Source organism: Poeciliopsis prolifica, unplaced genomic scaffold (genome assembly GCF_027474105.1).
Source record: "Poeciliopsis prolifica strain line A6 unplaced genomic scaffold, Auburn_PproV2 SCAFFOLD009, whole genome shotgun sequence".
NCBI lineage: Eukaryota > Metazoa > Chordata > Actinopteri > Cyprinodontiformes > Poeciliidae > Poeciliopsis > Poeciliopsis prolifica.
Genome location: NW_026562384.1, coordinates 6,311,670 through 6,324,638, shown reverse-complemented (window position 1 = coordinate 6,324,638; position 12,969 = coordinate 6,311,670). Strand labels below are relative to the sequence as shown.

The window sequence follows — 12,969 nt, the reverse complement described above, 5'->3', positions numbered from 1 at the left end:
TGCCTAGGCTGGCAGCTCCAAGGCATTTCTCACAGATAATAAACAGGTTTATTATTTAATAGTCCTCACAATGCTGGAGCGTGCCAGTGTTATTTTATGTGCTTCTCTTAATTACAAATGGCTGTTTCTTACCATGTTCTGCTTTATATCATTAAAGACCCCAGAAGAGATTGATGACTCTGACTTTGAAACCGAAGACTTCGATAACCGCAGCAAGACCAGTGTGCAGACGGAGGACGACCAGCTCATTGCCGGCCAGAGTGCACGTGTAAGTCCAACCGTTTTCTTCACTTGCCTAAGATGTTTATGAAGGCCCTTCAAGTGTCACATTTACAACCACAATTTCAATACATGTTTTTTTTATGTAACAAACACAAAATGGTGTCTAATTTTTTATGTGGGGGGTGGGGGGGGGGTATTTTGTATATAGTCTCAACGTAGCATCCCACCTGAGTCCCTTTTGGTGCAGTTACAGCTTCTAGTGTTTTGGGGAATGCCTCCATCATAACTTTCTTTTAGAAAATCCTGTCAATTAGTTGTCGTGTCAACAGATTATCCTACCTGAGCTTTAGATAACTAATTTCTTAACTTTTAATTCTGTCAAGGTCAAGGGGTATGAATATTTTTGCAAGTCATTGTTATACTCATGAGGCATTAAAAGTGCAGTGCAGGATGTCTGCATCCTTAAATCTTAAATTCATCTATCTAAAATCAAGTCCTTAAAACTGTTTTGAAATGTGAGTTGAGCTTAAATATATTAATCACAAGTCTTAAATTTTGTCGTGACAGGACTATTAAATCTCATATTATCTGTTTGTTTTTTTTGCCATACTTTTCTGACAAACCAAATGTTTTGAGTTTCTTTCAGACATTGTTTTCTTTGTTCTATGATTTAAGGCTACTACTTTCAAGCTGCTAATGGCTATGTAGCTGTTTTCGCTTTTATTATGGGTAAATGTAAATTTATCGGCTGTTGGCTGGACAAATTTTGTCTTTGTCGCTGGCTCACTTCTATTGCCGAACTGGATGATGATGATGATATACATATTTTAAAAAGCCTTGGCACTTCTACCTTACTGATAGATCGAGGGAGCAGAACGGTTAAAACATTGATTTAAATTTGTTTGAATATTGACCTACAAGTTTGTCATGTTTCAGTTACTAAGTTCAATAATAACCTCCAATTTGAATTAATTATGTTTATAGTCTTATAACGCTGAAGAAAAGTAAATCACAAATTTTTATAAAACCTAGAAAAGTATTTATTTTTATTTTTTGAAGGTTGGATGTATGATAATTTATAACAAACTTTTTTATGCTAAGTCTGTCTAAGAAATTACTGCTCCATCAAACACCCCACCCCCATACTTACTGCTAATGGGTGGTGCACAGTTGGCTTGGTACCACAGTAGCTAATGTGACCAAAAGATTTGCAAAAACTCCTCTTGTGGAGCTCTGCCGCAGATTTGGATCTCATTTGCCCTAAATCTGTGTTTATCCTGCCTGACTTGATAGTTGGTCTCTTAGGGAGTTGTGGATCTTTTTGGAGACGTATTTTAATAAACATTTTAATAAAAATAATTTAAGAATCTAATCTGTAAAGTACTGTACAAACCTACTGAAGCACTGATCTGATGTTTATGCCTATGTCCCTTCGTGTCCAGTAATCACGCCTATACTGCACTAGATTTACCAGCACTGCCAAGGTGAATGTTGGTGCTCTGCAGTCTACTTTAATTCACTTTGAATTCCACCTCAGCTGTACATTTGGAAGCCGATAGCATTAATAATTTAAAGAAGAGAGCTATAACTTAATCTTAGAAATCCATTGGGGCAGAATGATCCATTGGTACTGATTCAAGCAATTTGTTTTGATCACCAAAGATTATCTGACTGTTTTGTTTGGAGAGAACTTTTCATTTTTGCGCCGCCTAACTTGCTTTATTCAATCTTGCCTACCTCCAGAGTGACGGAGCCATTTTACCAGCAATAGAATAAAAACTCTTGTGATGATATTCGATTTCCTCCTCTTAAGTGTCTGCCTACCTCAACCTGACAGGATCATTGGCTGAATGTCTGATTAGCTGTTTGGGAGCTGCCTTTTATCTGTCTACTCCAACAGGATGCGTCTGTGAGCTGATTTGCACTAGATGTGGAGGATCTCTAATCAAATAGAATAAGCTGTGCATTGTAGATGTGAATCAAATCCAATCTTTAGCAGGATTCTTTGCCCCTACACCTTTTTCTGCTCACAACACTACATGTATTATTTGCAAAGCAATACCAGGTTAAAGTCTAACTCTACTAACTTCTTCCGATCCCTTTTTGCAGGCCATCATGGCTCAGTTGCCTCAGGAGCAGAAGGCAAAGATTGCAGAGCAGGTGGCTAGCTTCCAGGAGGAGAAGAGCAAGCTGGATGCTGAGGTGTCCAAATGGGATGACAGCGGCAATGACATCATTGTGCTGGCTAAGCAGATGTGCATGATCATGATGGAGATGACAGACTTCACCAGGTGAGATGGAACAACAATAAATGAACTACAAATGTCACAGCACATTTGAAAAATATCTCTGATCAGATTGTCGTTTTTTTGTGTGCGTGTGTCTCGTTTTCCATCTTAAATTTTAATATTTTGTCAAATGAAGTCACTCGCATTAATACTTCTATAGTTTCCTATTCAGTCAACATGTCATTGTCTCAAAGACCGATATCACAAGCTTAAGTTAAGTCTGTGTCAAATACAGTCCCTCAGTAAGCCTACGGTTGTTCATCAACATTTGTTCATATTTGAACAATGCTTCCTTCATATGGAGTTTAACTCTGCTGTTCGTGCTGTACAGCTCTCCCTTTTGCTTAAGCAGTGGGGTAGCGAGGATTTCTTCTTTATTATTTTTCCATCCTCTCTTAATCTTAATATGCAGAACCGTAAGCAGAGCATCCAATCTGGCTGCCCCTGTTACATAAATAAGCCGCAATGTGTATGCAGTGGGAAGAAAAATGAAATGGGCAGTCTTCCTCCGAAGAGCTGCTGAAGGCCAAATTCACACTGATGTGTTGACACATACACATCTGTTTGTTTGTTTTTTTGTTTTCTCTATGGTACTTTGAGTGGATTGTCGCTGATAATTGCTAATTTGAAATGCAAAAATGGGATAAGTAAGGTTTCAGTTGTAGGATTAGCATGTATTTTTAATCTAAGGTTTTATAGCCTGCCCTTTGTAGGCATTAATTGTGTAAGTGTTGGAACCTCCAGGCATCATTAAAGATGAGTATTCCCCTATCTTATTGCTCTACCGGTTAGTTTCTTGTCGTTAATGACTTCTTGGGGCTCTCTGCCTTTACTTTTGTCTACCTCACAACATTGTCGCCCACACTAGTTGAGAATAGGTACCTTAGCCACTACTGAGTATTTTTCCTCTATCTGTTTTTGTATATATACGTTTTGGGTCGCTGTCTATCTGTAGTGCAAAGAGCCCACCAGTCAGCTGTGCTGAATTTGAGCTGGCAGTGTCTCCGTGCGCTACAGGATTCACCCAGCTGCTTCTGTCACATTGTCAGCACACACTAGCTACCAGTTGTCATTGGGAGTCAAACATGCCCTTGTCACGACTTTTTTTTATTTATGTGATTTGCAGATAGTTATTTTGCCTCTGTTTTACTTCTATTATTTTTGTAGAGACATCTTTTGTTTTGTAATAAGTGCTGCACAAGAGTTCATCTTCAAACAGTTGGATATTCATTATGCAGTTGACTGGTTTTATGCATCTGTTCTAAAAGGCCTTGATGATTTGGTTTAGCGGGTATTACAGTGAGTATATCACAGTGGTGAAATTTCTCACATTTTATTCTGTTAGAACCACAAACCTCAGTGTATTTTATGAGAATGTTATGTGAAAGAGAATATGTTTTCACAACAGGAGGCCAAAATGCACCACTTTGTCTTACTAACATTCTCTTTGCCCTCTACATGGCTGTAGGCAACTTTAGATAATACTTTTTTATTGGTTCTGTTAGTAAGAGCTTTCATCTTGCTGCTTGTTTTTAAAGACTAGATTAGTTGAATGCAGGCTACCAGTTTTTTATGTTGACAACTAATACTTAATGTCTGTAGTTTCTTCAGTATTACCACTGGTCTCTTGATGGCTTCTCTCTCTACATCCCTCTTCCAGCCTGTTAGGCTGGAGTTTTCCCTGATTTTTCTATTTTTGGATGGTTTGAACTCAGCTTCAACAGTTGCAGGTTTAGGTTTTACAACCAAAAACTGCTTTAAATTTCTCCACAATTACTCCCTTCTATATGTTTTATCCTCCAGCTTTAAAGATGCTATTTGCTCACTAATTTTCTTTCACAGAACAGCTTGGGTTAGAATTATAATTAAAATATATACAGCTGGTCTCAATTTACTAATTAGGTGACTCCTGGAAGAAGACATTTTATTTAGAGACATCACAGTAAAGGGGCCTGAATACTATTTTCAGATTTTTGTGAATATATTTGGAGAACCACATTTCATTTTCATTCAAATTTGTAATGGAACAAACAGTGAAATGTTCAAGGAATGAACATTTTTAGAAGCTGCTGCATATTTGATGTTTGGCATTTATATGTTGAAATTATTTAACATACATATTTTATAGTAAATTTTCAGTATTTACAAATACTGAAAACTGATGTTTTTATTGCTTAAGATTAACTCACATTTTGTTTCCTACCTTTGCTAAATGTTCCCTCTGCTCTCTAGAAGCTTCAGCATCTCAGCCACTCAAAGTATAATTCAGGTTTCTCTATGAAGGGCAATGACAGTCCACCAGTGTAAAGGCACTTGAAGAATAGCATCCAGCTAAAAATAGCATCCAAGCGCTCCTTTTCAGATGCAGTGTTACACACACAAATATTGCGATGACAACTGCAATTTGATATATTATGCACCTTTACAAGAAACTACTGTTAGGTTCACATGAAGAATGCATAAAAGTGGTTTAAATGCATTTTTCGCTGAATGTGTTTGTATAACATTGCTTTTAGAAATGTGAGTGAATCACTCTGGACATTTTGTTGCAGAAGTGTGATTCACATTTGGTAATGATGTAATGTCATCTCTTTATCCTCATCTTCTGAATGGGTCAAAGAGCCTGTCGCTCTGACTAAATATGTAAAATAGTGAAACATGGCAGGGTAGTTTGAAATGTTAACAGCCAGTGACCCGAAAGGTTGCGCAGAACCCGGCAGATTTTATTTGCTGCTCAATCTTTCAAAGGAGTAAGGATAAAAGTATTGCAACCTTTTACTACGAAATGGTTGGATGGATTCAGATATGAGGTTATTGATTGCCTTGACATTTTTTTTATACTGCATTTTATACTGCTTCTCCCACATTGTAAAGCTACTGTTCAAAGCAACCCCTAAGACTTAAAAAAAAATTCAAATACACGATTTAGGATTTATTAGTTTTGCATACTGTAGAACATTTTTGTCTAGGATAACAGAATGCATCTTCACTGAAAATAAATAAATAAAAAATCAGGTTTTGCGATGAGTTTATTAAGTTGGACAGGCTGATCCAAAACAGGTATTACTTTCAGCACAGTGCAAGTCTCATGTGCTGTACTCGCATTATTAAACTCATCCTCCTCCGTAGTCCTGATTATTTTGACATCTAATCAGCAGTGCAGCACCGATAATAGCCAGAATAAATCATGGAGCTGTCAAGAAGTTCACTCTTCATGATTTTATTTACAATATTTTAGCTGCAGGACTTTTTTTTAATTTTTTTGGGCTGTCTTATCCAAATAAAAACTTAATTTTCAGAGCTGTGCTTGAACACTAATCCTCTATCAGAATTAGTACCACATATTGCCTTTTTTGTTTTTAACAGTGCAGCACATTTTCCAATGATTTCATTTTTAAGCTGTTTTCTGACAATGTGAGTAACCAGATTTTCTGCTGGACCGCTACATAAATTGTATTACTTTGGGAAACTCTTATAATGTGTTTCCACTGTGAAGTCATTTTGTTTGACACTGATGGTGTCAAACAAAAAACTCCTGCAGCTCAACCCCACAGAATGTAGAAGTGAGGTTTTAGCATTGTAATTAAAACCAGTTTGCCTCTATTCTTTACCAGGAAATCTACAACAATAATTCTCTAACAGTGATAACACTTTATAAGTTACTGTAGTTACACCAAACCTAGTGGAAACTTTAAGCTAATTTTGGAAATAAAGACTTCTGTGTTTATTCACGTTTTGGGGAGAAAAAGAAATTCATCCTGCTGTTTTTCCATTACAGCCTGATTATTTCAGATAATTTAAAACGATTTCATCCTTGCATTTTGGAAACTAGAATGTTGTGATTTTCAGGTAAAGACTTGATATGTGTTAATATAACATATTCTACATTTTACATAATGTCATTTCCATATTCAAAAATATTCAACCCATCTTTGTTACTGAATTTTCATGGAAAGACTGTTTAAAACTTCAACATGCATGTTTCTCAATGGCTAAGCTCCCACACTGAATACAGCGTAATCAACCTGTAATTAACCAATAGGTAATGAAATAAAAAGGAGAAACTACATGGATTAAAAGGATGCCGTCACAACAATGCTTACATTACTACATTACACTACCACAAATCTTCACCATTTGTTCAAAGTAAATCCATAAAGTACTGTCCCTCCACCAGTGTTTCAACCCTACTGATCTGATTTGGTCTTGAATTTAACCAAAATACAATCAATATCTTCACAATCTTTCTGCAACTGATATGCAACTGCCTTTTTGTTACTTTGCAGTGAAGTTCCTACTTGAGGGTAAAACATAAAGTTCAGTGTTTAACACACATTTCTATTGTTTTCACCCAGAGCCACAAACAAAGTGTGTCTTAAGGAGCACATAGATGGCCAGCTAAGCTATCCATACATTATGTCGCAGGGAAGGTCAGTAGCCAGTGAATTCAGCCTATGCCCGAATTATTGTCCTTTGAACCTTGAGATGGTGTGAAGCTCCACCAAGGTTGATGTATGAGGTAATTGACCTCTCCTGACAAATTTGCAGGGTGTGAGAAGAGTTCATGTCGACTTCAGCAATGCTTGTGGCTGCACGACAGCGTTCATGAATAAGACATTTTGTTGTCTTGGGTGCATGTAACATGTCCAGCAGCCACATTTCACACTTCTCCAAAGTGCTTGTTTTGCACACATCTGGAAGAGCTCTAATAATACTTTGCTTTATCTACACATTCTGAAATGCATCACCTGTAAAGACTTTGTCTTGTTTTTGTGACCTGTTTATTTTCCTAACTTAGTAGAAACAAATCTCTTAAGAATAAGCCATTGGTTATATAGCTATATATATAAATATGATAAAAAATAAAAAAAAAATTAAAAAGGGGGACACTACTGGTCAGATATAAATCAGTTGTGACTTTTCCTGTATGTTGTACTTTTTTTTTTGAGAAAAAAAACCACAATGGTGTGCTATCAGCTGCCTTTTTGCCTGTATGCGTTTTCCGCCCCTCCTTTTACAGAGCATCACAATGCTTTCAGCTCAGTCTCCAGGGGTTGTCTAGTCCCTGGAGAACTTCCAGTATGTGCTCTGACGCATGGCCTTTCCCTCTAGGACCCTGGCTTGTTCAACATTAGAGCAGCAGAGGGAGAACAAGAGAAGGAAGGTTTGGAGGTGGGAGGAAAGGATAGAGGAAGTGAGAGAACAGAAAACAAAATTCCATCTGTTCTGGGTTGGATGGCTTTTTATTTTATTTTTTTTTCTTTTAGCCTGGAGAGAACAGCTTTGAATCCAATTTATCTCTCTTGCCAAATGTGTCCCAAAGTCCCTTGAGGGGTGCCGAAAAAAGGCAAATAGCTGACGAGCTTTTACAGTGGGTCAGGTCAAAGCTGGATTGACCTATGTTGGGATGGACTAGGAGTGTCAATAGGGGCAAGGATTGATATTGTATGACTATATCGGGTCGTTTAACAACAAATACACAGATGAACTTTTTTTGTATTTATTTTTTATCCACATTTTTAAATTGCATTTATTGTATAACCTTGCAGAGGTTTCTGGTCTAGCATTTTTGATAGTTTTCTCTCAACATTGGGTTACCAAGGATGCATTCAGGTTTAATATGTGTAATCATTGTGTTCAGTTGTTATGCATTTTTATGTCTCAAGCTTTTACCTGCACAATCCCCAGAGTTTATGATATGCTACGGTTTCAGAGGGAAAACAACTCTGTTAAAGAAGCCGGGGCTCCATTACAGAGATTTTACTGCTGCATTACACTGACTCCAGTAGAGGAAAAATGTTGACTGATGTTTCCATCTTCTATCTTCAGGGGTAAGGGGCCACTGAAAAATACATCTGATGTCATCAAAGCTGCCAAGAAAATTGCAGAAGCAGGAACCAAAATGGACAAACTGGGACGCAGCATCGCTGACCTTGTAAGTGAAAATGAACCCATAAAGCCAAGAGGTGATGTAAGCTACACCTTTGTGCAACCCACCCCTGTAAACTCCTGCAGTAAGATATGCTCAGTCTCAACGCTTTTATTTCAAAGGTATGCATGTGCTTGTTGGTATAGTCATTTTATTTTTTTTTTTGCATTTTATTCTTCCGTCACTTATTTTGAACTTATTTTGTTCTGAAACTGTAGGTTTTTTTAGGCAGTTTTTTTATTTTTTATGTTTATAATTTTTTTTATATATATATATTTTTTTTAGTAAAGCCGAGTTTGAATACTCCTTTTGGAGCTTTCTGTGCTGCCTGCATTTGTCTGCTCTGACTTTTTTCTACATCTACATAGGTAATTGCTGCTGTTTTCAATTAATCTAAAACAAAGAACTCTACTCAAGTGATTGTAGGTGTTATAAGATATTATTTAAATTGTTCCCAGCTGTAACAAATTACATAAATTTGTTTGTAGCGTTGCCTTAAAAGTTGGACAGCAAAGATTGAAATTAACAGGAAAAAGCCAAGTATAACAGTGTTTGTCTACATACTAGTACTTGAGATTTATTTGAGGTTTACACATCTTACATTTCCTATTTTTGTAAATCCTCTGAATTTATAACATCCATAACTTACCTCAGACACTGTAGTTCTTGACAAGAAGCATATGTATTCAACTAATTGAATTTGCGTTAAGCTGTTGGATAGTTGATATATCGTTCAACTTATGGACCAAGTCGTACTGTATCTGGGTTTGCAGTTTGCATGTATTTTATTTCTAAAAACATGAAAAACTTTAGTTTGCCACAAAACACAATTGTAACAGAGCTTCTCTGTTGGGAGGATGTTGTTTGCTTCTGTGGTTGTGATGGTACCAGCTGTGGGTTTTTCTAAAAACCACTTTTGTTCAAGAACACTGTTGCTTCTGAAAGGACACAGTCTTCAGATGTCACAGATTTCGGCTCGGATAACAACAGTTGGCTCCGTCGGTCTCTCTTACTCTGGTTTGTTGACAACAGATGACATGTTGGCAAAAAACTAATAGCATGAGGGCTGCCTGTTGTGGAAAAGGTACTGCCATGGTAAAATGGCACAGCTACTTTCAATTTTAGGATTTCTCTTATCAGGTCAAAATAGAAATCACCGTGTCCTAAAAATGTTTTTATCTAGGCATTGGAAAAATGTCTGATTCAGAAGGATTTAGGAAGGGAAAATAGAACGGCAGTGCTGCTAATCAGATGTATTTGATTAACTAATCATCAGCAGGTGGAGCTACTGCTAGAAAAACAGGACTTTCTGCAATTTCTGCTTTTGTGCGTGTTCTTCGCAAAAAGGCGGGTTGAAAATGCATTACCGACGACCTGAGAGAAGTTGTTGCTGCCCATCAATCGAGCAAGGGTTCTAAGTCTATTTCCAGATGTCTTTAAGTCAATCATCCTACTGTGAGAGAGATTATTCACAGCTGTAAAACATTTTAGACGATTGTCAATCTTCTCAGCAGTGGATGTCCCAGCAAATTTACCTCAAGGTCACACCGTGCCAGTCTCAAATGACAGAGCTACAAAAGCTTCATCTCTTACTCGAGAGGCCTCGCTTGATACGGTCTATGACAGTAGAATGAGGAGTTAAAGAACTGCTGTGATGGGTTGAAGGAAACAGGCTTAAAAAAGAAAATATATTAGTGCATCCAGGATTAGCTGAGTTGCATTTGAATCGATAACCTTTTGGGTGAATGAAATCCAAGCACAGCACCAAATGTTATTCCATAATATTTGTTATTTGTTATTCAAGAATGGTGATGGACAGTGATGATTTGGGCTTGTTTTGAAACCACAGACTTTAAGGACTTTTCAGTCATCTATAAATTACAGATACAAGGTGTTCTGACTGGCAGCTAAAGATTTGCACACATTCGGTGATGTAGTGGCCCAAAATGTAGCATCAAATCTACAATAAAATGGCTGAAAAAGAGAAGGGTCAATGTACTACAATGATTAGTTTGAAGTCCAGAATAGGTTCATAAGTGATCAATCTTTAAAGAGCTGTGCACAGATTGTATGCAAACTGCAATGTACTGAATCAACTTTGCACAGGCAAAGCATGACAACTGAGGATTTTCTCCTAATAACGTCAAAAACTGTAAAATGCATGCACACAAAACCACAAACATGTAAAAAGGTGCACTCTTTTTTTTATCTGATTGTATCTACTTTGTCTGTGTCAGGATAACTTAGAAAAATTTGCTTTACTTTTGTTTATGGAGAAACTTGCTGTAAGCAGTGGCACTTATTACTATTTCTGTTGCTGCTTCATAAAAGGTTAAGTCTTTTCCTCCTGACTCGGTAATGGCTTGCCTGGTTTCTAGTTGGAGCCCAACTATTGTATTCAGTGATTCCTTCACTAACTGGAAGTATCTGCTTTTCAGGCTTCAGTTGAGTTCACTCCCTCATTGTCAGACATAATGAGCTGCTGGGCTCCTAGAACCCAGTACGTCTGATATTTTATTTAAGGTGGCCTCAGATCTTTAATATTAGAGAGTCACGTCTATCACAAAGTAGCAGTCCTACCTGTGCTGACCTAATTGCATTTGAATCATCTGAATGGGGAATAAACTGCCCTGGAAAGTCACTTTTTTTTTTATTTGCCTCACTGCAGCTTTTGAAGATGCATATTTGCTTTAATGAAAACAGTGTTATCCCCCAAAGAAAACAGATGGGCAACTGTGCAGTTGTGTATGCTGGTCTGTGCATGCCTGCACGGGAACTTCTGTTGACTGGCATTGGTTCTCCGTAGGCACATATGCATAGATGTATCAGATTTAGAGGAGTATTTACCCTTTTATCCTCTGCTATTTGTAGAAACTTGTTTCTGTCTTTTATGCATATCTGCAGTTGATGTGTGTGTATACAGACATCCTTTTAAAAGTTTTGGGGGTTTGAAGCACTCAATGTATAAATAAATGAGAAGCTTTGGCTGTTAAAACAGATGTTGCAGCCAAGAGTAAGGACCCCTTCAGCCTCTGAACCCATCCAGCTGTCCCTCTTAGCCTTTCTATCTTGGCAAAGACCAAAACACTAACACACCAGGTGATTCTGAGCCCCTCCGACACGTCAACGACGACGCCTAGAGACTCTCGTGGGGGTAGAGAGAAAGAAAAGGCTTCAGATTGGAGAGGTGGAAAGAAAGGGGCAGTGCATTTTTTGTGGAGAGAGGTACAACCCTCTTGAGAAATGAATCCATTAAGAGTGTTTCGCCTTTTAATTAGCAGCATAATTGCCAGGTGGCAGATTTTTTTTTTTTTTTTTTTTTTTTAATGCTAGTGGTTTATATTTAGGGCCATACCTCCTAGAAAAACAGGAGATCCCACCAATCCATATGCACCAAAGCATGGCACACGTGGTAAGGTCCACAGTCAAGCAGCAGCAGTTAAGTGAATCTCTGCTAGGATGCACACAGACTGACAGAGTCAGAGGAGCAAAGGCAATGCTGGGACTGTTCATTAAACCAGGCATATTAATCACTTGCGCTCTGTGCCTCTGGCCTGCAGGGCCTGCGAGGGTTTGCTCCTCATATAAAACACGTTGGCAGATGGTCCCAGACTGATAGAACTACATCTCACCCCACCTTTCCTTTTTTTTTTTTTTTTTTTTTTTTTTATAACACTGCTATGTAGTATTATGGTTTTAGAATATTGTCTTCATAAATGTGCAGGTGGACATGGTGTGGTTTGGACTTTGTTTTTTAAGACTGTTAAATATGTGCAATGGAGCCATATTAAATTTTAAAGAAATGAGTGTAGTGTAGAAATGAGCTGCAGGATTTAGGTCATTGCTGTACAAAGGTCTGCACTGCAGTTGATTAAGAATTTATGACCCTACTCTACAGGGAACCTTATGAGGAATTCTTCCAAGTTGCCTGGTAAACAAATAATGCTGCGTAATTGAGATTTATAATCCAAAAGTGGTATCCTTTGTGTAGCCTACAAATTTTGGCAGATGGCCTTCTTCTCACACAAACACTTTAATAAAAAAGAAACGAGTGAGAAGGGGCTAGCATAGTCCTAGAATCAGCATGCTTCCTCTGTTCTTGTGTGTGCCATGGGAGTTTCATTCTCATGATGTATACTGACAACACAGAGTGTACTTTTCCAATTTGCATTCAATCAGTAAAGATTTATGGTGATCCATAGTCTCTGTTGCTGGTCACAGTCTAATCCCAGGTCTGGCCCCAGACACTCTGCAGCAGACAGCTTGTAAATTACCTGCTGCAGCAAAGAAGTAAAATCGCCAAGAGAGTCCACAAATTCTCAGCTCAGCAGACCAAGGGTCAGTCGCAGGATAACTGCAATTTATACTAATCTAGTAAAGCTCAGTGATTTTAAGAGCATTGCTTTATCAAAATTCAAATGTTTACATGTGTTGATGCATCATTCTTGGTTTTTAATAATTATAGAGTAAAGTGTTTTGTTCCCCTTTGGTTTTATTTGTCTACAGAGTAGTAATTTAGCTTTGGCTTTA

At 37.7% G+C, this 12,969-nt stretch overlaps 1 protein-coding gene across 2 annotated transcripts in view; it reads left to right on the top strand.

Annotated features, from left to right (window-relative positions):
* ctnna1 (catenin (cadherin-associated protein), alpha 1) overlaps positions 1–12,969 on the top strand; it is a 71,616-nt gene that overhangs the window by 46,453 nt on the left and 12,194 nt on the right. For both annotated transcript variants that reach the window (XM_055033967.1, XM_055033966.1), the window contains exons 14-16: positions 158–268; positions 2,332–2,513; positions 8,340–8,445. In XM_055033967.1, the coding sequence (XP_054889942.1) occupies positions 158–268; positions 2,332–2,513; positions 8,340–8,445 (399 nt within the window). The remainder of the gene's footprint in view (positions 1–157; positions 269–2,331; positions 2,514–8,339; positions 8,446–12,969) is intronic.